General features: G+C 32.7%; 4 protein-coding genes across 5 annotated transcripts in view; all 4 read left to right on the forward strand.

The window, feature by feature from the left end:
- Nucleotides 1-13,175, forward strand: part of LOC144850464 (uncharacterized) — a 43,970-nt gene extending 30,795 nt beyond the window's left edge. Inside the window, exons 4-8 of the mRNA XM_078707748.1 lie at nt 11,542-11,766; nt 12,126-12,220; nt 12,346-12,510; nt 12,687-12,806; nt 13,053-13,175. Of these exons, the coding sequence (XP_078563874.1) occupies nt 11,542-11,766; nt 12,126-12,220; nt 12,346-12,510; nt 12,687-12,806; nt 13,053-13,175 (728 nt within the window). The remainder of the gene's footprint in view (nt 1-11,541; nt 11,767-12,125; nt 12,221-12,345; nt 12,511-12,686; nt 12,807-13,052) is intronic.
- The window catches only part of LOC144849760 (uncharacterized), an 82,516-nt gene extending 68,537 nt beyond the window's left edge, over nt 1-13,979 (forward strand). The window contains exons 7-9 of the mRNA XM_078706797.1: nt 13,270-13,401; nt 13,512-13,610; nt 13,845-13,979. Coding sequence (XP_078562923.1) covers nt 13,270-13,401; nt 13,512-13,610; nt 13,845-13,979 — 366 coding nt within the window. The remainder of the gene's footprint in view (nt 1-13,269; nt 13,402-13,511; nt 13,611-13,844) is intronic.
- Nucleotides 13,980-15,181: 1,202 nt separating this feature from the next.
- Nucleotides 15,182-19,244, forward strand: LOC144851051 (uncharacterized). Its single transcript, XM_078708572.1, has 11 exons — nt 15,182-15,198; nt 15,680-15,727; nt 16,078-16,404; nt 16,622-16,930; nt 17,167-17,388; nt 17,600-17,694; nt 17,798-17,971; nt 18,161-18,271; nt 18,402-18,515; nt 18,635-18,724; nt 19,110-19,244. Exons 2-11 carry the CDS (start codon nt 15,682-15,684, stop codon nt 19,242-19,244), a joined length of 1,623 nt encoding a protein of 540 aa, XP_078564698.1. The 5' UTR covers nt 15,182-15,198; nt 15,680-15,681.
- Nucleotides 19,245-21,338: 2,094 nt separating this feature from the next.
- LOC144849756 (uncharacterized) lies at nt 21,339-24,216 on the forward strand. Of its 2 annotated transcripts, none has more exons than XM_078706791.1 (6): nt 21,339-21,509; nt 21,906-22,208; nt 22,402-22,626; nt 22,803-22,909; nt 23,245-23,394; nt 23,777-24,216. In XM_078706791.1, exons 1-6 carry the CDS (start codon nt 21,377-21,379, stop codon nt 23,975-23,977), a joined length of 1,119 nt encoding a protein of 372 aa, XP_078562917.1. In that variant the 5' UTR covers nt 21,339-21,376; the 3' UTR covers nt 23,978-24,216. The 2 variants fall into 2 exon arrangements, with proteins under 2 accessions (XP_078562917.1, XP_078562918.1); XM_078706792.1 differs by having other exon boundaries at nt 23,786-24,216.
- The last annotated feature ends 215 nt before the right edge of the window (nt 24,217-24,431 follow it).

Genomic DNA, 24,431 nt, shown 5'->3' on the forward strand with positions numbered 1-24,431 from the left:
AACATGTTTATTCTGAGATAAAATTAAAAAAAATAGAGCTGCATAGGTTCCCGCCCGAAATAAATGGCACTTTACATGATTTGAAATTATATGAAACAAATTATATAAGAAAGTGCCCCTATTCATTGAAATATGAAATTAAATATTAAGTCTCCAGTACTAGTCCACCGTTGGGGCAGAGCTATAATAATGAAAATAGAGCCCAGAATTGCACTTATACTTATTACTATACATAATCACCTATATGATAATTATGATAATGTTAAAATTTCAACTATCCAGATGCGACTTCAAAATTTTAGCTGGGGTTTTCTACTTTAAAACTCGACTTCGTATATGTTTAAGGCCTAGCCCGGCGGCGGAATATTAGCCTATGCTTCGAAATTGGTCTAGAAATCGCCATCTTTGCAAATGTTCTATACTTTATCTTATTTCACTCTCCATTAACCCCATACAAAAACCATCGGAGACAAACTATCTGTTTAAAACATGTTTATTCTGAGATAAAATTAAAAAAAATAGAGCTGCATAGGTTCCCGCCCGAAATAAATGGCACTTTACATGATTTGAAATTATATGAAACAAATTATATAAGAAAGTGCCCCTATTCATTGAAATATGAAATTAAATATTAAGTCTCCAGTACTAGTCCACCGTTGGGGCAGAGCTATAATAATGAAAATAGAGCCCAGAATTGCACTTATACTTATTACTATACATAATCACCTATATGATAATTATGATAATGTTAAAATTTCAACTATCCAGATGCGACTTCAAAATTTTAGCTGGGGTTTTCTACTTTAAAACTCGACTTCGTATATGTTTAAGGCCTAGCCCGGCGGCGGAATATTAGCCTATGCTTCGAAATTGGTCTAGAAATCGCCATCTTTGCAAATGTTCTATACTTTATCTTATTTCACTCTCCATTAACCCCATACAAAAACCATCGGAGACAAACTATCTGTTTAAAACATGTTTATTCTGGGATTCTGGCCAAACACACCAACTACCTTAAACGTTTATTCATAACATAATATTACAATACAATATCTTGCATGAATCGGACATTTTCGTTACCAATGTAGCAACATTTATTAACAAAATGCGTGTTGACCGCGAATGACTAACAATAGCATCTTTCCCACTACACCTGCACGTGACCATTGCATAACAATGCACGGCATACCAAACCGTTTCGTACACCAGCGATGAATATATAATAAATTCAATTTCTTTTAAAATTGAGGGCGGCAAACATAAAATTTACGAGATCAAATACAGGTTGAAAAAAAAAAAAAAAAAAAGATGTTAAATGTGCTCTCCCTGCCTCAGCACTAAGGCCCTGCCACAGCCTTTTGGGGTCGTTTCCAGCACATCACCAGATGCATTGATGTTGTCGCCTCATGATGTGTGGTGGAAAGGGGGACGTATGATCTGTGAACCCCAAACACAGTGGCCGCATGCCTTTAACTCTATTCCACCGACCAGCGTGGGAATCGAACCCACGACATACGTGTTGTTAACACGACGCTCAGACGACAGAGCTAACTGATCATTTTGGTTTTATCAAGTTTAATAGGATATTTATGACGTAATGATGAATTACGTAATACACGTATAAATAGACTATTATCAGCTGTTCAGTCATGTACTACTTTGTGGCCGAACGGGTAATGCTCAGGTTTGGTTGCTCTCAACTCTAGTAGATTGGGTTCGAACCTGTACGGATATTTTTTTTTTTTTTGGAATTGGAAATAAATATTATTTTTCTTTGATTTTGAAAGAGAGATATTTTGAGGGTTGTAAATGTCAGGCCTAAACAAGTGGACCTTTTTTAAAATCAAAAACAAAGTTGCATGGCATTATTTTCTATTAAATAGACTGCCATAAAACCTCGAAAAGAAGCCCATGTGCTCCTTCATTTTTAGTACTCTTGGGTGGGCTTCTTTTCCACATGGAGTTCTTTTCGAGATTACTTTTGCAAACTAAAAGAGAAGAGCTGCTAGGTTCCCGCCCGGAAAATGTTTTATTTACATGATTTGAATGAACAATTTTCTAATGTAAAGATTAACAACATCAAATTTAACAGTGTGGCGTGTTCACCGCGAATCTTCCCCATAATACACCTGCACAAAATCATTTGCATAACAACGCACGGCATACCAAACTCTTTAGCTGCAAGGTCCCCGGAAATGACATCTATTATTTTTTTTAACAACATGTATAAGAATCTTCAGTACCCTACCATTTTTGGGGCTGAGCGAAGACAATTTTGAAAAATAGAGCTGCATAGGTTCCCGCCCGAAATAAATGGCACTTTACATGATTTGAAATTATATGAACAAAATTATATAAGAAAGTGCCCCTATTCATTGAAATATGAAATTAAATATTAAGTCTCCAGTACTAGCCCACCGTTGGGGCAGAGCTATAATAATGAAAATAGAGCCCAGAATTGCACTTATACTTATTACTATACATAATCAAATCACCTATGATAATTATGATAATGTTAAAATTTCAACTATCCAGATGCGACTTCAAAATTTTAGCTGGGGTCTTTAAAACTCGACTTCGTATATGTTTAAGGCCTAGCCCGGCGGCGGAATTAGTTTATGCTTCGAAATTGGTCTAGAAATCGGCATCTTTGCAAATGTTCTATATTTGATCTTATTTCACTCTCCATTAACCCCATACAAAAACCATCGGAGACAAACTATCTGTTTAAAACATGTTTATTCTGAGATAAAATTAAAAAAAATAGAGCTGCATAGGTTCCCGCCCGAAATAAATGGCACTTTACATGATTTGAAATTATATGAAACAAATTATATAAGAAAGTGCCCCTATTCATTGAAATATGAAATTAAATATTAAGTCTCCAGTACTAGTCCACCGTTGGGGCAGAGCTATAATAATGAAAATAGAGCCCAGAATTGCACTTATACTTATTACTATACATAATCACCTATATGATAATTATGATAATGTTAAAATTTCAACTATCCAGATGCGACTTCAAAATTTTAGCTGGGGTTTTCTACTTTAAAACTCGACTTCGTATATGTTTAAGGCCTAGCCCGGCGGCGGAATATTAGCCTATGCTTCGAAATTGGTCTAGAAATCGCCATCTTTGCAAATGTTCTATACTTTATCTTATTTCACTCTCCATTAACCCCATACAAAAACCATCGGAGACAAACTATCTGTTTAAAACATGTTTATTCTGAGATAAAATTAAAAAAAATAGAGCTGCATAGGTTCCCGCCCGAAATAAATGGCACTTTACATGATTTGAAATTATATGAAACAAATTATATAAGAAAGTGCCCCTATTCATTGAAATATGAAATTAAATATTAAGTCTCCAGTACTAGTCCACCGTTGGGGCAGAGCTATAATAATGAAAATAGAGCCCAGAATTGCACTTATACTTATTACTATACATAATCACCTATATGATAATTATGATAATGTTAAAATTTCAACTATCCAGATGCGACTTCAAAATTTTAGCTGGGGTTTTCTACTTTAAAACTCGACTTCGTATATGTTTAAGGCCTAGCCCGGCGGCGGAATATTAGCCTATGCTTCGAAATTGGTCTAGAAATCGCCATCTTTGCAAATGTTCTATACTTTATCTTATTTCACTCTCCATTAACCCCATACAAAAACCATCGGAGACAAACTATCTGTTTAAAACATGTTTATTCTGGGACAGTGCGGCCATACACACCAACTACCATAAACGTGTATTCATAACATATTACAATACAATATCTTGCATGAATCGAACATTTCGCTACCAATGTAGCAACATTTATTAACAAAATCAAAATTTAACAGTATGGCGTGTTGACCGCGAAAGACTAACAATAGCATCTTTCCCACTACACCTGCACGTGACCATTGCATAACAATGCACGGCATACCAAACCGTTTCGTACACCAGCGATGAATATATAATAAATTCAATTTCTTTTAAAATTGAGGGCGGCAAACATAAAATTTACGAGATCAAATACAGGTTGAAAAAAAAAAAAAAAAAAAGATGTTAAATGTGCTCTCCCTGCCTCAGCACTAAGGCCCTGCCACAGCCTTTTGGGGTCGTTTCCAGCACATCACCAGATGCATTGATGTTGTCGCCTCATGATGTGTGGTGGAAAGGGGGACGTATGATCTGTGAACCCCAAACACAGTGGCCGCATGCCTTTAACTCTATTCCACCGACCAGCGTGGGAATCGAACCCACGACATACGTGTTGTTAACACGACGCTCAGACGACAGAGCTAACTGATCATTTTGGTTTTATCAAGTTTAATAGGATATTTATGACGTAATGATGAATTACGTAATACACGTATAAATAGACTATTATCAGCTGTTCAGTCATGTACTACTTTGTGGCCGAACGGGTAATGCTCAGGTTTGGTTGCTCTCAACTCTAGTAGATTGGGTTCGAACCTGTACGGATATTTTTTTTTTTTTTGGAATTGGAAATAAATATTATTTTTCTTTGATTTTGAAAGAGAGATATTTTGAGGGTTGTAAATGTCAGGCCTAAACAAGTGGACCTTTTTTAAAATCAAAAACAAAGTTGCAGGGCATTATTTTCTATTAAATAGACTGCCATAAAACCTCGAAAAGAAGCCCATGTGCTCCTTCATTTTTAGTACTCTTGGGTGGGCTTCTTTTCCACATGGAGTTCTTTTCGAGATTACTTTTGCAAACTAAAAGAGAAGAGCTGCTAGGTTCCCGCCCGGAAAATGTTTTATTTACATGATTTGAATGAACAATTTTCTAATGTAAAGATTAACAACATCAAATTTAACAGTGTGGCGTGTTCACCGCGAATCTTCCCCATAATACACCTGCACAAAATCATTTGCATAACAACGCACGGCATACCAAACTCTTTAGCTGCAAGGTCCCCGGAAATGACATCTATTATTTTTTTAAACAACATGTATAAGAATCTTCAGTACCCTACCATTTTTGGGGCTGAGCGAAGACAATTTTGAAAAATAGAGCTGCATAGGTTCCCGCCCGAAATAAATGGCACTTTACATGATTTGAAATTATATGAAAAAAATTATATAAGAAAGTGCCCCTATTCATTGAAATATGAAATTAAATATTAAGTCTCCAGTACTAGCCCACCGTTGGGGCAGAGCTATAATAATGAAAATAGAGCCCAGAATTGCACTTATACTTATTACTATACATAATCAAATCACCTATGATAATTATGATAATGTTAAAATTTCAACTATCCAGATGCGACTTCAAAATTTTAGCTGGGGTCTTTAAAACTCGACTTCGTATATGTTTAAGGCCTAGCCCGGCGGCGGAATTAGTCTATGCTTCGAAATTGGTCTAGAAATCGGCATCTTTGCAAATGTTCTATATTTGATCTTATTTCACTCTCCATTAACCCCATACAAAAACCATCGGAGACAAACTATCTGTTTAAAACATGTTTATTCTGAGATAAAATTAAAAAAAATAGAGCTGCATAGGTTCCCGCCCGAAATAAATGGCACTTTACATGATTTGAAATTATATGAAACAAATTATATAAGAAAGTGCCCCTATTCATTGAAATATGAAATTAAATATTAAGTCTCCAGTACTAGTCCACCGTTGGGGCAGAGCTATAATAATGAAAATAGAGCCCAGAATTGCACTTATACTTATTACTATACATAATCACCTATATGATAATTATGATAATGTTAAAATTTCAACTATCCAGATGCGACTTCAAAATTTTAGCTGGGGTTTTCTACTTTAAAACTCGACTTCGTATATGTTTAAGGCCTAGCCCGGCGGCGGAATATTAGCCTATGCTTCGAAATTGGTCTAGAAATCGCCATCTTTGCAAATGTTCTATACTTTATCTTATTTCACTCTCCATTAACCCCATACAAAAACCATCGGAGACAAACTATCTGTTTAAAACATGTTTATTCTGAGATAAAATTAAAAAAAATAGAGCTGCATAGGTTCCCGCCCGAAATAAATGGCACTTTACATGATTTGAAATTATATGAAACAAATTATATAAGAAAGTTCCCCTATTCATTGAAATATGAAATTAAATATTAAGTCTCCAGTACTAGTCCACCGTTGGGGCAGAGCTATAATAATGAAAATAGAGCCCAGAATTGCACTTATACTTATTACTATACATAATCACCTATATGATAATTATGATAATGTTAACATTTCAACTATCCAGATGCGACTTCAAAATTTTAGCTGGGGTTTTCTACTTTAAAACTCGACTTCGTATATGTTTAAGGCCTAGCCCGGCGGCGGAATATTAGCCTATGCTTCGAAATTGGTCTAGAAATCGCCATCTTTGCAAATGTTCTATACTTTATCTTATTTCACTCTCCATTAACCCCATACAAAAACCATCGGAGACAAACTATCTGTTTAAAACATGTTTATTCTGGGACAGTGCGGCCATACACACCAACTACCATAAACGTGTATTCATAACATATTACAATACAATATCTTGCATGAATCGAACATTTCGCTACCAATGTAGCAACATTTATTAACAAAATCAAAATTTAACAGTATGGCGTGTTGACCGCGAAAGACTAACAATAGCATCTTTCCCACTACACCTGCACGTGACCATTGCATAACAATGCACGGCATACCAAACCGTTTCGTACACCTGCGATGAAAATAATAAATTCAATTTCTTTTAAAATTGAGGGCGGCAAACATAAAATTTACGAGATCGAATACAGGTTGAAAAAAAAAAAAAAAAAAAGATGTTAAATGTGCTCTCCCTGCCTCAGCACTAAGGCCCTGCCACAGCCTTTTGGGGTCGTTTCCAGCACATCACCAGATGCATTGATGTTGTCGCCTCATGATGTGTGGTGGAAAGGGGGACGTATGATCTGTGAACCCCAAACACAGTGGCCGCATGCCTTTAACTCTATTCCACCGACCAGCGTGGGAATCGAACCCACGACATACGTGTTGTTAACACGACGCTCAGACGACAGAGCTAACTGATCATTTTGGTTTTATCAAGGTTAATAGGATATTTATGACGTAATGATGAATTACGTAATACACGTATAAATAGACTATTATCAGCTGTTTAGTCATGTACTACTTTGTGGCCGAACGGGTAATGCTCAGGTTTGGTTGCTCTCAACTCTAGTAGCTTGGGTTCGAACCTCTACGGATATTTTTTTTTTTTGTTGGAATTGGAAATAAATATTGTTTTTCTTTGATTTTGAAAGAGATATTTTGAGGGTTGTAAATGTCAGGCCTAAACAAGTGGACCTTTTTTTAAATCAAAAACAAAGTTGCATGGCATTATTTTCCATTAAATAGACTGCCATAAAACCTCGAAAAGAAGCCCATGTGCTCCTTCATTTTTAGTACTCTTGGGTGGGCTTCTTTTCCACATGGAGTTCTTTTCGAGATTACTTTTGCAAACTAAAAGAGAAGAACTGCTAGGTTCCCGCCCGGAAAATGTTTTATTTACATGATTTGAATGAACAATTTTCTAATGTAAAGATTAACAACATCAAATTTAACAGTGTGGCGTGTTTACCGCGAATCTTCCCCATAATACACCTGCACAAACTCATTTGCATAACAACGCAGGCATACCAAACTTTAGCTGCAAGGTCCCCGGAAATGACATCTATTATTTTTTTTAACAACATATATAAGAATCTTCAGTACAGAGCAAAGACAATTTTGAAAAATAGAGCTATATAGGTTCCCGCCCGGAAAAATGGCACTTTACATGATTTGAAATGATATGAAACAAACTATATAAGACTCACCAGGACAATAGAGCTTGTCTCCGGAAAGTGCACCTATTCATTGAAATATGAAATTAAATATTAAATCTCTAGTTTTTTAAACCAGAAACAACAGCAGAAACAAATCCGCCACTTACAGCTTGGTTTAACAGATACAAAGACAATTACAACAACTCAGTAACACTTAAATTACGACGAAACAGATACAGATTGGAAAATGTCGATATGGGGATGGGCCTGGACTAAACTATTATAAGATAAACATAATCTACTGATGTAGGCCTAACCATTTTAAAGAACATTGACTCTGCTAAAGGGAACACAAAGGATATTGTTGTTTCTTGAATTTATTAAAATTTAGTGACTTTATTTATACTGTGCTCCCCGGCAAATTGGGTTCAATTGAGCACAGTGTATTAACATACAAAAGGGTATTAAAATTCAGTGACTTTTTTCTATTTTATATCACTGTGCTCCACTGGTGCCAAATTGGGTCCACTTGAGCACAGTGTATTATTATATGAAAATATATTTAAATTAGTGATGTATTTCTATTTTATATCACTGTGCTCCATCGGTGCCAAATGTAAATAAAGTAAATAAAGGCATAAATGGCGCTCCGTAGAGAAGTAGAGAATGCTCCATCATCGAAATGACGCTCTGAATATATCTCATATAGCAAAGAAAATAAAATCATAGCAAAGATAGAGTTTGATCATAGTGTGTACCCAAACCCAATATTCAATGTTTTATGGCCCTGGTGTACCCCACCACCAGCCGGCCCAGCACTCTGAAAGAAGCCCATCTCGAAAATAATCCCACCCAAAGAGTTCTAAAAAAAAGAAGAAGCAACTAATTCGTGGGAACAAAACAATTTGTTCATTCTGACTGCCGCACTCAACGACGTTGCCTAATAATTATGTAACTAAACGAGAATGAAACAAAAAATCGCAGTTTTATTACTATAGGCTTGAAGTACACTACGAGCTACTGGGGTAAGTAGTGGTATTACATATTACAGTATTAGTAAGTATATAAAAAGAAAAATCATATTTACTAACTTTTATAAGTTTTGTTTATACAGTATCATGAGAATACCGTAGTAAACTTAGGCCTAATCGTAACAATTATTATTAGTTATAATACGGTTATTACGTTGTTACTACAACAAATTGACCAGGAAATCAATTGACATGATTTGGTGCTATAAATTAATTAATTTAAAAAAGGAATAATAAAAAAGATTTTTTTTTACCGATTATAATGTACGATAAGAAGGTGATTAAATAGTATTTAAATACGAAAACGGTGTAATATTTGTACATAGGCCTCTTAAACGATATATGGGAGGGGGAGGTGGGGTGGGGAGAGTCGCTTAGTGATGTTCATCCAGGCCTAGTTCAGAATTAGCCAGTTAAAGTAGTAATTGATTATTTCCTCAGATATGGCGGTATGCTTGGTGCTGCTAATTGTTATACACTCTTTATTCGGTAAATTTATCATAGTACGGTAACTTAATAAACAATTTTGTTGGAATTTAAACATTATTATTCAGAATGTTGGTGAGACACCATCATTTTGCGGTGCTTTTCTCCAATTCGCTTGTTATTTTTTTGGGTTAGGGTAAAAAATTAATACCGGTATAGGCCTCATACTTGTTGTGAATCTAATTTTTTTTAAATCTATATAATTTGTCCATGTTTCTTATTAGTTTCACATACATATTTTGCTTCCTCACAAATAGAGGCTTAACGTTTGATATTCTTTATTTTTTGAGTACATGGTCAATCAGTGACAGCATCTGACCAGGAAGCTAAAGAAGGTGATGCTGAAGTAGTGATAACTTGTGATTATTCACGAGTTACTTCCTCAACACCCGACATACAATGGGATGAAGTAAATGAAGATGGGGTAGTCATTACTCCTGGTTTTGTTAATAGTTACAAGGAAAATAATAATCGTTTTAAATTAAACATAATACCTGGTAGAGCTGAGTTGTTAATCTCACAGCCAACGAGAAGTGATTCTCAACGAACATTTGAGTGCGAGATACAAACAACAAATGGAGATGCTTACAGATCAAATCCAGCTATTTTAACTGTTTATTGTGAGTAGGCTACCGTAACAGATTAAATTCCAATGTACCAAATAACTAATCAGTAGCAATTTCATGTTGGAGCTTTTTAAAACATCCTCAGCATTTGTATCATTTAATCAAACGGAATACCGTATTTATTCGACTAAACGCCCAGGGGGCGTTATTGTTCAGGAGGGTTTTTATTTAGGGAGGCGTTTATTCGGGGAAGGCGTTTATTTTGTTGGGTGTAATTATGGTAACATGTACTGTATAATCAAATAAATACCCCCTAGATAATGAAAAAGTACAACACAATTAGTAGGCCTATCGAGAAGTGATAAAATACTGTAAACATGCTTGGTAAATTGTAGATCATGTCAATCAATGAATACAAATAGAAATATGTTGTGAATGCATGTGGCGGGTCGTTTATTCAAACTTATGTTCTATGGGGGCGTTTATTCGAGGGAGGCGTTTATTCAAAGCGGGGCGTTTATTCGAATAAATACGGTAAAAAATTACATCTAGCGAATAATAATAAACTTCAGACTTCAATGAAAAATCATGTCTGTTCAAACAGTAATTCATTCTTATCAAGCCGTCTACCTTTTTTATAACTAAACTAAACTATGGAAGAAAGACATCACACCATCATCACATCACAAAATTGCTAATGGCAACCCGGTTTGCGTAATTTTTATATTATTTTATTTTTCTCAGACTTGAATCATCCACTTCTTAATGCAACAGCAAGCACTGTCTATGAAAGTCAATCAGTGACCTTTACCTGTAGTAAACCTGATGGTGATCCTATTCCTGACATTACTTGGTATAAAGATGGACAGACAGTCAACATTAACAACCTATATAGATATGAGATTTCAAATAACAGTAAGTTGACGGTGCTTACAGGGGCATTTATTTATATCTATAATTGCAATAGGCCTAATACAAAAAAAAGCCTTTATTTTGTTTTAATTTTATATTAAAAACCACAAGGAGAAAAATATATCGGGTATAAGATGTTTTACATATGTTTATGTTTTGCTAATAATTAGGTTAAAATAAAATCTTTAGAATGTCCAATGACAAAGTTTATATAAAAAGAGTAAAAAACACTAAATAATTAATTTATTTATTATTCTTAACATGGAATGGAAAATTAAGATGCAATTGTTACAACATACTTCGGTGCCTGGCCTCCGATTATAGGCCTAGGCACATGCTTGGCTGGTGGCCAGCATGCCACGTTAATTTAGATTTAGATTTTTTGTCTCATACATCCTTACTATTTTTGTTACTTCCTGGCGTCAAAGTTGTTCGACTAGGCAAATTTTATTTCTCAATTTTTAGAGTGTAAGATTAAATCAGCTACTAAAGAAGATGTTGGGATATATACATGTAAAGCAGAAAGTGATCAGTTTACAGGAGATAATGCTAAAACAAGTGTTGGAAAATACTTGATTGTATATTGTATGTAAAATGTTTTTTAAAATGTTTACTTGATTGTGATTCAAATTAATTACATTTTCCGGGACACTATTAGGTCTAGAATGTTAAGGTTGTGGGCAAGTAAAACACCGCTTGTCTCACTCAAGTCTTCTACCATAATTATTGGTATTGTAACTTTAGTTAATATCTCACTTTGATAGATATCAGTGTAATATTTAAATCTGAAGATGGTATTGCAACATGTACAACAGAGGGGTATCCTAAGCCATCATCAGTATTGATATTACAAGATGGAGAAGTGGTTAAGAAAGGAGAAAACACAGCAACTATACAAATTAATGAGGAGATATGTCAATCAAGTCTGACTTGCTATGCAGAGAATGCAAGGCTTAATGAGACAACAGCACTAAAGAACTGCGACACAGGTAATTGAGCAACCATGTGAACTGATGAAGGGTTAGTGTTGCCCGAAAGCTCTTTCTGGCTGTTTTACTTTATTGTTTTGATTTAGCTTTTTGCTTCTCCATTGGGATCCAGCTACTGTTATAGCATTTTCATGTTTTACACCCCACAACGTACTATCAAACACGCAAATACGTATATTATAAATATTTTTCAACATTATTTAGACCAGATTGTTAATTTTATACGAAACAGAAAATCACGTTAGATCAAACCCATGTGCATCATCACATTAATGATGTTCTTCACCACTTGCCAAAACTGCATTTTTTGAAATTGTAAGTTCGATATTTCAATGTTTTACATTTACTTTGTACCATAGGTGGCTGTTCGTATACAATAGCTATATCAATAACTGTAGCAATAACTGCAATCATTTGCTCTGTTACGACGTTTATATTAACCCGTTACATTTATGTAAGTAATTTTGAATAAAATATGAAATATTAATTTTTTGAAACTTAAATAATACAGTATAAACTCCAATAAAAGTTTTTTAGATAGATGGCTTATTTCGGATACCGATTTCTTTTTATTTTAAGATAAGAGGAATAAAAGAAACCCATTGCAAATGTCAACCTTCTCAATATCAAGCTCTGCAATTTTCTTCAAATGTTGGAGATTACCAAGAGCTCAACAAAGGTCCTGCAATGAAGACTGGTGTTACCAAAACGACAAATAAAACAAGATCCAAATCAAGAATACAGGTAAACTTTTTGTAAGACATTTTAAAATAATCTGTTATGAGTAGGCCTATCTCATATGTAACAATTCAAACTCATTTGCTAACATTCGTCAAGTCAAGTAAAATAAAAATTTAGTTATTTATAATAGATACATACATGATACTAAATAAACACAACGGTACCTAATTGTTTAACAGACAGAAATAACAGAAATCCAAAGTCAACATCATCAATACCAAGGACTGCTAGTTTCGGTAAACACTGATGTTGACTTAGATGACGATCAGGGATATGTTAAACCCACGTCTAACACGGTAGTATGTATCGAAAAAGTAAACATTTTAGTATACCCAAATGACATGATTTAAAAAGTTGGCAACAATTACGGAAGTTTCCTAGTTAGAATTGATGTGTAGCTGAGCGAGTTAAAAGCAAAATCGTAGTTAAGCTCAATTGATTCATCAACTCAATTTCTTCAATGTTCTTTTCGTTATTTTTTTATTTCTAAGAAAGCAAAATATACAAAACATGTTTAGGCCTAAACACCCACCATTGTTTAACAGAAAGAAACCGAAAGTCAACACCATGACTACCAAGGTCTGCAAGTTTCAGCAAGGTCTGATATCGATGACGAGGGATATGTCAAGCCTACGCCTAATAAAGTATGTATTTCAAGTAAATATTAAACAAACCATAATACCGTACGTTACTCATACTATCACTTAACATCGCCACAGAAGACGTTTATAATTAACAACTATAGCAACTAATTTTTTTAAGGAAAAAGAAGTGATAGAAATCGAATGCAAAAATCCTCAGTACCAAGGACTGAAAGGCTCAGCAAGCTCCGATATAAACAACGATGGATATACCAAGCCTACGTCTAATAAACATGTATTTCAAAATAAATGGGTGAATATATAGACAGTATCTTTCAGTTATAATATACAATATCGTCTTATACCTACTATGGGTATCACCACACATATTTAGCAACGGTTTTAACTCAATTATTTTTTTAGGAAAAAGAAGTAAAAAATCCTCAGTATCAAGGATTTCAACACAGAAACAAAGATAAACACTTTACTACTACGCCAAAGAAAGAAGTGCGCAAACTAGAGGTAAACATTTTGAATGTCACTATAATAATTATGAATAAACGACACGGTGGGCCTACATTAATGTCTTAGAGTGTAGTACTAACTGATTTAATAATCAATATTAATTTTTAAATGTTTATCTGGTTTGTAGTAACAATGAAATTGATTTATTTACTGTCAATGTCTAATTAGGATGTTTACTTACTTGTTTTGATTTTAAAAAATAGTAATAATCAATAATTTTATTGTTTTCAGAAAAGAGGAGAAAAGATTGAAATAGAATGTCAAAATCCCCAGTACGAAGGACATGTGTCACGTGATAGTGTTACTAGTACGTCACAGAAAGGAAAGGCTCCAGAACCACACTATTCTCAACATGTTTATAACTAAATTTATTTATTTATTAATTAATTAATTTTTATATTATTCTGCATGACGGAAACAAATATAAAACATAAAGTAGATGGTAAACGAGGAAATATATACGCGAAAGTGTTAAGCTATACAAAATGGTTTTCTGTGAGTATACGAGAGTCATAACAAAAACAAACATATAATTTAGGCCTACAGTACAATAACAATTGAAAGCTGCTTAAGCGTAATTATGTATACAATAAGTTTTGTTTATTCTCGTTATTATCATCTATAGACTAGGCCTACTCATATAATTAGAGCATTGTAAAATAGGTAGAAATTTTTATACTTAACTTAAATTGTACACGCTAATAGTTTATTCTCAATTGTACTGTTTTTCTCGCGTAGTTTAAAGGCCATGTACAGCAAAAAAAAAATAATAATATTCTAAAAAACAATGCATGTCATCTAGGGGACTAGGCCTACTAATATAATTAGAGCATTGTAAAATAGGTAGAAATGTACACGCTAATAGTTTATTCTCAATTGTACTGTTTTTCTCGCGTAGTTTAAATATACAGCAAAAAAAATCTATTAATTATATTCCAATAATCAATCTATAGTTCCTTTGTGTTTCACAAATTTTGGAGGATTATTGTTTGTGCTATACGTTTTTATTTAAATAAGCACGTCAGCAAGGGGATTGTTTAAATTACCCAGTGAGATACAATTTTTTGTATACAAATATTTTATAGAGAGGCATTTTAAGACATTAATTAAAAATAAACGGTGTGGCAAATAGTGTTGTGAGTTGACTATTATTATATTTATGAAATAAAGTGTAATTAGTCATATTATTGCCGGATAAAAAAATAATATATATACCAGCAACATAAGTAGGCCCTCGAAATAACTGACACAGCTGCATTGAAGAGTCAAATCACAGTGTTCCCTGATATTAACAACAATCAACAATATATTTGTGGCCAGTATCTTTTTTACTACACTATTTGAATAATTAAACAATACACTTTTCCGGGTAGCAGAAATAATAATTTTAACTGGAAAACAAGGAGCAATGTAATCGAACTTACTAACTACCTGTCTCAGAAAAGTTAGTTTAAAAAGCGAGATTATAATGACTTTTTTTACGAGATCGAAACAAATAAATTACATATATATATCTAAGATTGATATATGTATATCTTATTGCGTAAAATTAAAAACTCAGAGATGCAAGTGCACAGAGATAAAGGTGAGTAATTAATGGAATTGATTATTATGATAACTGATGATTATTAAATGGTTACAATACGACCAAGAAAGAGTTTAATCTAAATTGTATGTGTAAGAGGGTAAAGGAGGAGCGTGTTGTTGACATTGATTGATTGATTTTAATGACGTTATCAATGATAAGTTACTGGAATTACGTTAGCCGTTTTTTAATTATTATTAGGCCTATACACTTTCTAACCAATCGACATGAGTATCGAATACAGATGTAGTGTCCTCAATATATGTATATTATGATTAATATGATTTGATAACTGTTAGCTTTGTTTATATAGTTACAGTACATGCTTTTGTACACTTTATTATTTACATTCTATTTTTATTAATTAGGCCTATTGATAGTGAAATAGTTAAACAGATAATGCATACACTACATCCATGATAGATGTGAACTTCAAGATTAATTAAGCCTATTGAATGTAAATATTATCATTTCCCCTCAGATATGACTGTATGGTTGGTGCTGCTAATTGTTATACACTCTTTATTCGGTAAACTAATTCAGAGTAATATGCCAGTGATACTGTAGTTTTCAATTGATAATAAATGTTCTGCCAGATGCATGCATTAAAATTTGCATCTGTTTAAATAAAAGACAAATGAATGTTAAATCAAAAACAGGACACAATTGTACGAATAAATGTTGTTATGTATGATTACATCTTTGCTTTATAACTTATACTTTATTATCAGAAAATATATGAATCAATTCATCAATCATTTTAATTAAAGTTTTAAAAAATGGAAATGCCTAATATTTTCTACAATAGTTTTCCATAATAATAGCCTATATAATTTATGCATAAGCAAGACAATAACTTTTTGCATTCTTTATCTTTAGAATCACGTGGTCAATTGTTGACAACGTCTGACCAGATAGCTAAAGAAGGTGATTCTAAAGTGGTGATGACTTGTGATTATTCACAATTTACTACTACACCTTATGCACTAGAATGGTATGAACTATATGAAGATGGATCTACTATTAACTTTGTAGATGATAATAAGCTTGAAAATGGTCGTTTTAAATTAAACATAAAACCGGAGAAAGCTGACTTGGTGATGTCACAGCCAATGAGAAATGATTCTGGACGAACATTTCGGTGTGTGATACTAACAACAAATGGAGATATTAAAAGCTCAAATCCATCTATTCTAACTGTTTATTGTGAGTAAAACATTAAATTATTATATAACAATAATTCAATTGTTAAAATTGATTTTTTTATGTCTTCTTCAGATAGCAAAGAATCTGCTAACGAATCTTTCATTTTTTAGAATTTATAAGTTTTCTTGTTGATGATCATAAATAGTCCACCTGTTTGGCACTGTACAGGTGGTTAATTTTGGCCAGCACAGTAATCTATCATCATATTTTTATTCAGACTTAGATCAACCACTCCTTTCTACATCAGCAGCATTAACCTATGAAGGTCAATCAGTGACCTACACCTGTTATAGACCTGATGGTGATCCCATTCCTTACATTAGGGCTACTTGGTATAAAGATGGACAGAAAGTCAACACCGACAACCCTTCTAGATATGAGATTGCAAACAACAGTACAGAGTCATTTCTTAAGATTAAATCTGCTACTGAAGAAGATGATGGGAGATATACATGTAAAACAGAAAGTGATCAGTTTATAGGAGAGGATGGTAAAACAAGTGAAGGAAAACAGTTTAACATATATAGTATGTAAAGCTTATAAGTTCTTGAAATGTTCCATCATTATTATTAACACATTTTTTCCATATTGTCCGGTAAATAATGAATGTAAAAATATACGTTTGTTGCAAAATGTTGTGTCATAAGTACAAAATGACTACTAGAGGTCAGAACTTAGTTTACAACGTAAAATTGTCAAGTAGGTCTACATTTCTTACATTTATATTTCTGTAATTTTACATTCTGTTATCTCGATTGTTAGATATTATTGTAACATTTAAACCTGCAAATGGTTTTGCAACATGTACAGCAGAAGGCCATCCTAAGCCATCATCAGTATTGATATTACAAGATGGAGAAGTGGTTAAGAAAGGAGAAAATACAGCAACTATAGAAATTAATGATGAGATATGTCAATCAAGTCTTACATGTTATGCAAAGAATGAAAGGCTACGTGAAACAACACCACTTGAGTGTAACACAGGTATAGTACAAGTGTTCCTGCCGTGAAAATATCCTCTGTATAGGCGCTATAATATGCATTCTCATATGCTAAGTATATCTATGTACATTGATATTTAAATTGTTGTACCAGTTGGCATGATATTTTAACTATTAATGGTTAATGTTGTTTTGGTAGCAAAGTGTGCTACGATAATATATTATATTTCAACATTCGACATTGAATTTCCTAGGTGGCTGTTCTTGTTCAATAAGTACATTGATAACTTTAGCAATAACTGCAATTCTTTGCTCTGTTCCGACGTTCATAATAACCCGTTATATCTATGTAAGTATAATTCTAAATTATATGATATTTTTTCTTAAAACTTAATATTTGTAGGTTTAAACAAACTTGTATTATTATCTGTTTTTTACTGTTATTTTTTAAGGTAAAACGAATAAAAAAAGAAATCATTTCCAAATGTCAAAGTCAACATCAATATCAAGCATTGCAATTTTCATCAAATGTTGGAGATTACAAAGAGCAGCTCAACAAAGGTCATACAGTTGAGGCTAGTGCTACCAGGACGTCAAATAAAGCTATATCCAGAACACGAATACAGGTATACATGTTGTAATACATTTTAAACATTCTATACTAATGTGTAACAATTCAAACTCAAGTGTTACCATGTTTTCAAACTGTAAAGTAAAGTTCAAACTAATAGTTAGTTATTTATTATTTCTTGCAAGAGATACACACATGCAAACTGTATAAAACTAAACATTCACACAAGCACATTATTTAACAGAGAGAAGTAAGAGAAATCGAACTTCAAGACCATGACTACCAAGATCTGAAAGTTTCAGCAAACTCTATCGCCATAGATGACGAGGGATATGTGAAGCCTACATCAAAAATAGTATGTATTTTAGAAGTAAAATTAAACACTTTAAACGAACAATACTCAGCGCACCATTACTGGACATGGCCACATAAGACGTTTTACAACACCTTTCTAATTAACAAATAGGAACTACTTTTTTTTCTAGAAAAAAGAAGTGATAGAAATCGAATGCACAAATCCTCAGTACCAAGGACTGAAAGGCTCAGCAAGCTCCGATATAGACGATGATGGATATACCAAGCCTACGTCTAATAAAGTAGTATGTATTTAAACATAATTGGGAATAAACATTATCCTTCTGTTATGATAAACAATAACGTCTACATACTATAGGTATTACATTCCACAACATTCGATTTTAACTCAATTATTTTTTAGGAAAGAGAAGTAAAACATCCACAGTACAGAGGACTTCAACACAGAAAAAAGGACTTTACTACGACGAAGAAAGAATTGCACAAAATAGAGGTAAACAATTTAATTTAATAATTCTGAATAAAAGACGCAGTAAAATAATGCCTTGGAGTGTAACATAACTTAATAACTAATCTTACTGAACAATATTAATTGTTAAGGTATCTTGTTTTCATAACAACAACCCCTATTTGTGGGTGTAACTCTCACTTTTATTCATTCTTTCATGTGGCACATTCAGTATTATCACGGAGATATCATATTATAATCAAATGTTAAAAAACATGAATCTTTGAAAGATATTACATACTTAGTCGAATTGGCACACATCCTCTTTATGATGATTGATATTTCATTTACGGTCAAGCTTCAGTAAAAATGTTTGATTATTTGGTTTAATAGTTAATCTAAAAATAGTAAATAATGTTATAGTTTTCAGAAAAGAGGAGGAAAGATTGAGATAGAATTTCAAAATCCCCAGTACGAAGGACATACGTCACGTGATGGTGTTACTAGTACATCACAAAAAGGAAAGGCTCCAGAACCACATTATTCTCAACAGTTCTATAACTAAAAATATAAATTAATAAATGCAAAAAAAAATGTTGTTTAATTCTGCATGAAGGAAATAAATATAAAACATAAAGTAGATGGTAAACGAGGAAATATATAAGCGAAACCAAAATGGTTTTCTATGAGTATACGAGAGTCATAACAAAAACAATTCAAACATATAATATAGGACTACAGTACAATAACAATTGAAAGCTGCTTAAGCGTAATTTATGTATAAAAAAAAAGTTTTGTTTATTCTCGTTATTATCATCTAGGGGAGTAGGCATACTAATGGAATGAAAGCAGCATTATAAAATAGGTAGAAATAAGTAGTGTTATTGTACTGTTGTTATCACGTTGTTTAAAGACCATGTGTACAGCAAAACAAATCTATTGATTATATTCCAATAATCAATCTATAGGCTTAGTTCCCTTGTGTTTAATAATTTTGAGGATTGTGTTTGTGTTACACGATTTGTATTTAAATAAGCACGTCTGTAAGAAGATAGTTCAAATTAGCCAGTACAACCCCATTTTTGTACACAATTGTTTTATTAGACAGTCATTTTAAGACAATAATTAAAATGAACTGTATAAATGATTATTATTAGTTGACTCAAGTGTTTAGTGTTATTATTATATTGCTTAAATGTATTTAGTATTTATCAACACATATATAATAATACATTATTAATTTGGGTATAAAATATAATACATAAGCAGCAGCAGCATGTAGATTAGGTGACATTTTTAAGTGGCAGCCCTACACAAGTATATAGACCAATCAACAATAATTGTATTTTTTTCCACTACTATTTGAGCAATTAAACTTATAACAACACTCTTTTCTAGGTGGGTAGAAGAAATATAGTTTCAATTGGAAACGAGTTGCAATGTAATCGAAAATCTCAGAAAAGTTAGTTTAAAAGGCGAGATTAAGATGACTTGATAAATGGAGACTATTAGTGTTTACTTTTTACAAAAGTTGTCATTTTATTTGTGTGGTAACAAATTAATCAAATCAGCGATAATACGATATAACATAATTGAAACTAACGAACCAACTTCTTTTCACGAGATCGAAACAAATAAATTACATATATATCACAGAATGTATTTGTATGTATATCTTATTACGCAAAAATTAATAACGCAGACATGCAGGTACACAGAGATAGAGGTGAGTAATTAATAACTAATAACGATTATTTTTATGGCCATGATAAAATGGTACAGTAGTGTTGACGACAAAGTGATCAGCAAATAACAAAACGTGTGATAATGATTGCAATCTTGATAATAACGTTGATAAACTGATGGTAAGTGATTATGATGATAAAAATAAACTACAAATTTTTAGCTTAAAAAACTCTTTAAATTCAATTAAAGTAGTCGACCGGTTTAGTTATGATGGAACGTAGAATTCAATTGAAATATTTCAAATAATAATGATTTTAGGCGTTTATTGATTGGTTTCTGATTAAATTGTATGTGCAAGAAGGTAAATGAGGTGAATGATAGATGTGAACTTCAATATTAATTAAGCCTATTGAATGTAAATATTATTATTATTTTTTCCTCAGATATGACGTTATGGATGGCTTTATTAGTTGTTTCTTTATTCGGTAAACTAATTCAGTAATATACTACCTAGTGATAGTTTTTAAGTGATAATCTGTATTCTGCTAGATGTATTATAATTTGTATATGTTTAAAAAGAGCAAAGGAATGTTAAATTTAAAAAAACGGACACGTGGACGTTTTAATGTTGTTATGTATGATTATTGCTTTATCAAGACACTTTAGGCCTATCTCAAAATATATGCTTTTAAATATATGAATAAATTCATCAATAATTTCAATTGAAGTTTAAAAAACACATCTTATAACAGTTTTTAATTATTAGCCTATTACTGTCTAATAAAGACTGGACGTTTGATAATCTTTATAGAATCACAATGTCAATTGGTGAAAACATCTAACCAGACAGCCAAGGAGGGTGATGCTGAAGTGGTGATAACTTGTGATTATTCACAATTTACTACTGCACCTGATACAATACATTGGAATGAACTAAATGAAGATGGAGTAACAATTAATCATGGTTTTGTTACTGATAGGAAGATAATAAATGGTCGTTTTAAATTAATCATGCCACCTGGGAAAGCTGACTTGGTGATGTCACAGCCAATGAGGGATGATTCTAAACGAACATTTCTGTGCTGGATACGAACAACAAATGGATATATTCAAATATCAAATCCATCTATTCTAACTGTATATTGTAAGTTACAGACTAATTTTAACAAATTCTTATTATTCATATTCATATAACAAAACTTATCGACAGAAATTTATATTTTTTTCACATTGAAAGAATCATTTTGCTCTTTAAATAGTTCGTTTGCTAAAACAAACTTCCTGAGGAAAGATGATGATGTAGAATTTTCCTGAAATTAGAATAATTCTAATCAACCAAAATAATCATTAGGTCTAATGTCTAAAATATGTCATGCTTCCTGGCTGTATGCCATATCTGGCAACTATAAAGAACAGGGAAATTCTCTTTTTAAATAATGTTTTATTTCAAGATTACTTGATTGATTGATTGATTGATTGATTGATTGATTGATTTGGTATATTAACAACGATACTACTTATACTATTTTAATTTTCTCAGACTTGGATCAACCACTTCTTTCTGCGTCAGCAAATGTCATCAACGAAGGTCAATCAATGAACTTTACCTGTAGTAAACCTGATGGTGATCCTATTCCTCACACTACTTGGTATATAGACGGACATACAGTCAACACCAACAACCCTTCTAGATATGATATTGCACAATACAGATCAGAGTCAGTTCTTAAAATTAAATCAGCAACTGGAGAAGATGGTGGACGATATACATGTAAAGCACAAAGTGATCAGTTTAAAGGAGAGGATGCTAAAACAAGTGAAGGAAGACAGTTAATTGTATATTGTATGTACAAATAACATTGTTCTTATTTAGACAACAACAGTTGAAAACCCGCCCCATACACACTACTCCATCACCACCAACACCGCCCAGCTTTCGGCCCCCTACTACACCAATTCTTCGCTAAACAACTGGTAATTACGAATCGAGTTTAATCAACCTTAGCCTAATGCCGATTGTATTATTATTTTCTTAGATATTCATGTTGATTTCACATCTAAAGATGGCATTGCAACATGTAAAGCTGATGGCCATCCCAAGCCATCATCAGTATTGATATTACAAGATGGAGAAGTGGTTGAGAAAGGAGAAAATACAGCAACTATAGAAATTAATGATGAGATATGTCAATCAAATCTTACATGTTATGCAAAGAATGGAAAGATTCATAAAACAGCAGAACTAAAGAATTGTTGTACAGGTACTGTATATAACATTAACTTTTATTCAAAACAAGTATCCAGTTTAATGTTAACATTTAAGAAATAAGTAATTAAAAGATAATAGTTAATAATGAGAAAGTACCTCATACCAAGCGGCAATGCAAACTGTATTTATGCTATTCTTGTGTTCACAATGTTTAATTTCATTTTCTAGATAAGCTCGTTCTTGATGAATCGTTTCCGATAGTTACAGTACTAGTAGCTATTTTTGCATTTTTCTTCGGCTCCGTTCCTACATTCATAACAACCCGTTATATTTATGTAAGTAGATGTTTACTAAATGATGTAAATATACATTAGATTAAATTGGATAATGTATAGGTCCATGATTAAATCCCACAACACTATTTTAGACAAACGCGCATTTAACATAATATTTATGATTCTGTTATAGGATCTGTGCCTATTATTATATTCACATGATGCTTTTTATCCAATCACGTATGATATTTCAAATGTTATGACACTGGTGGTATTTGCAACTCTGGTTGTCATTGGAAAAAGAATTTAACAACCAAACCATTAATTAATGTGTCAATATTTATAATGGTAATCTTTCATCAACCATTTTTTAAAAATATTTATTGTTTGTGTAGGAAAGACGATTAAGAGAAATAAAATGTCAACATTCTCAGTATCAAGCACTGCAATTTGCATCAAGTGGTTCTGGTGTTTACCAAGAGCTCAGCAAAGCTGGTAGTGCCAGTAGGACTACGTCACGTAAAACCTCTTCTGAAGAATTCAAGGTATCATTTTAAAATAAACGTGTACTTTTACATTGTTCCGGCATGTTTCGGTTTCCAGTCCGGCGCCGGCAAATCAAATCAAACGTCAGTGTTTTGTTTTCACGAAACCTTGACGTTCGATTTTATTTGCCGGAACAAGTGTGAAAGACTCTTAACTCGTTTTCAATTGGGAACAAACTCATGTGACCACGAGCGACTACTGTTAACATGTAGGCCTATATGAACAGAAACTAGTAGAAATAGAGAAGATACCATTGGCAAACCATGGTATTATTTATGACATCGGGACAGATGGTATTATTTTTCACAGTATAGGATACGTTCATTAATTTATCAATCAAATTTACGGTGCATATCTTTTTATCATTTTTTCTTCTTCAAGGAAATACAGGCGCATAGACGGGTGCAAAGACGGGTAAGAGAAATCGAAAGTAATAATCAATACCAAGAAGTGAAAGATTTGGAGAGTGCTGCCATTTACGAAGAGCCGAACCTAAGTGAGGGGAAATGTGTTGTCAGTACGTCATCAAATGAAGGGAAAGTTCTAGTAGAACCACCTTACAGTAACATTCGGAATACATAAGTTGTAGGCCTAAACGTATACAAACAATAACGTCATTATGACGTGCACCAAACAAGCGGTTTTTAGCAATCAATCATTATATTGTTCAAATCCCATGATGAAACTTACCAATATGTGTTTGGTGTATTGTGAAAAGATTATAACGATATAAACAAATAACAACAAATATATAATCTGCACCAATGAATTATATATGAATTATAAAGAATTTGAATTTAAAAAGAGGCAGTACGTGTAGGCCGCGGCTACAATCATAAAAATACTTAGGCCTAACAGAATTTATTTAAATTTATGTTGCTTTAACACATACCAATAAAACAAACAATTCTAGCTTCCATAAATCTTTATGTTAACTATAAACAAAATAAATTAGCAGGGAAAGAAATTGTATGTTTTGGTTTTTTTTACTACAGTTTTTATTAAGCGTTTATTTCCTACTTTACCACGGGAAATA

This window comes from Antedon bifida, chromosome 8 (genome assembly GCF_963402885.1).
Source record: "Antedon bifida chromosome 8, ecAntBifi1.1, whole genome shotgun sequence".
NCBI lineage: Eukaryota > Metazoa > Echinodermata > Crinoidea > Comatulida > Antedonidae > Antedon > Antedon bifida.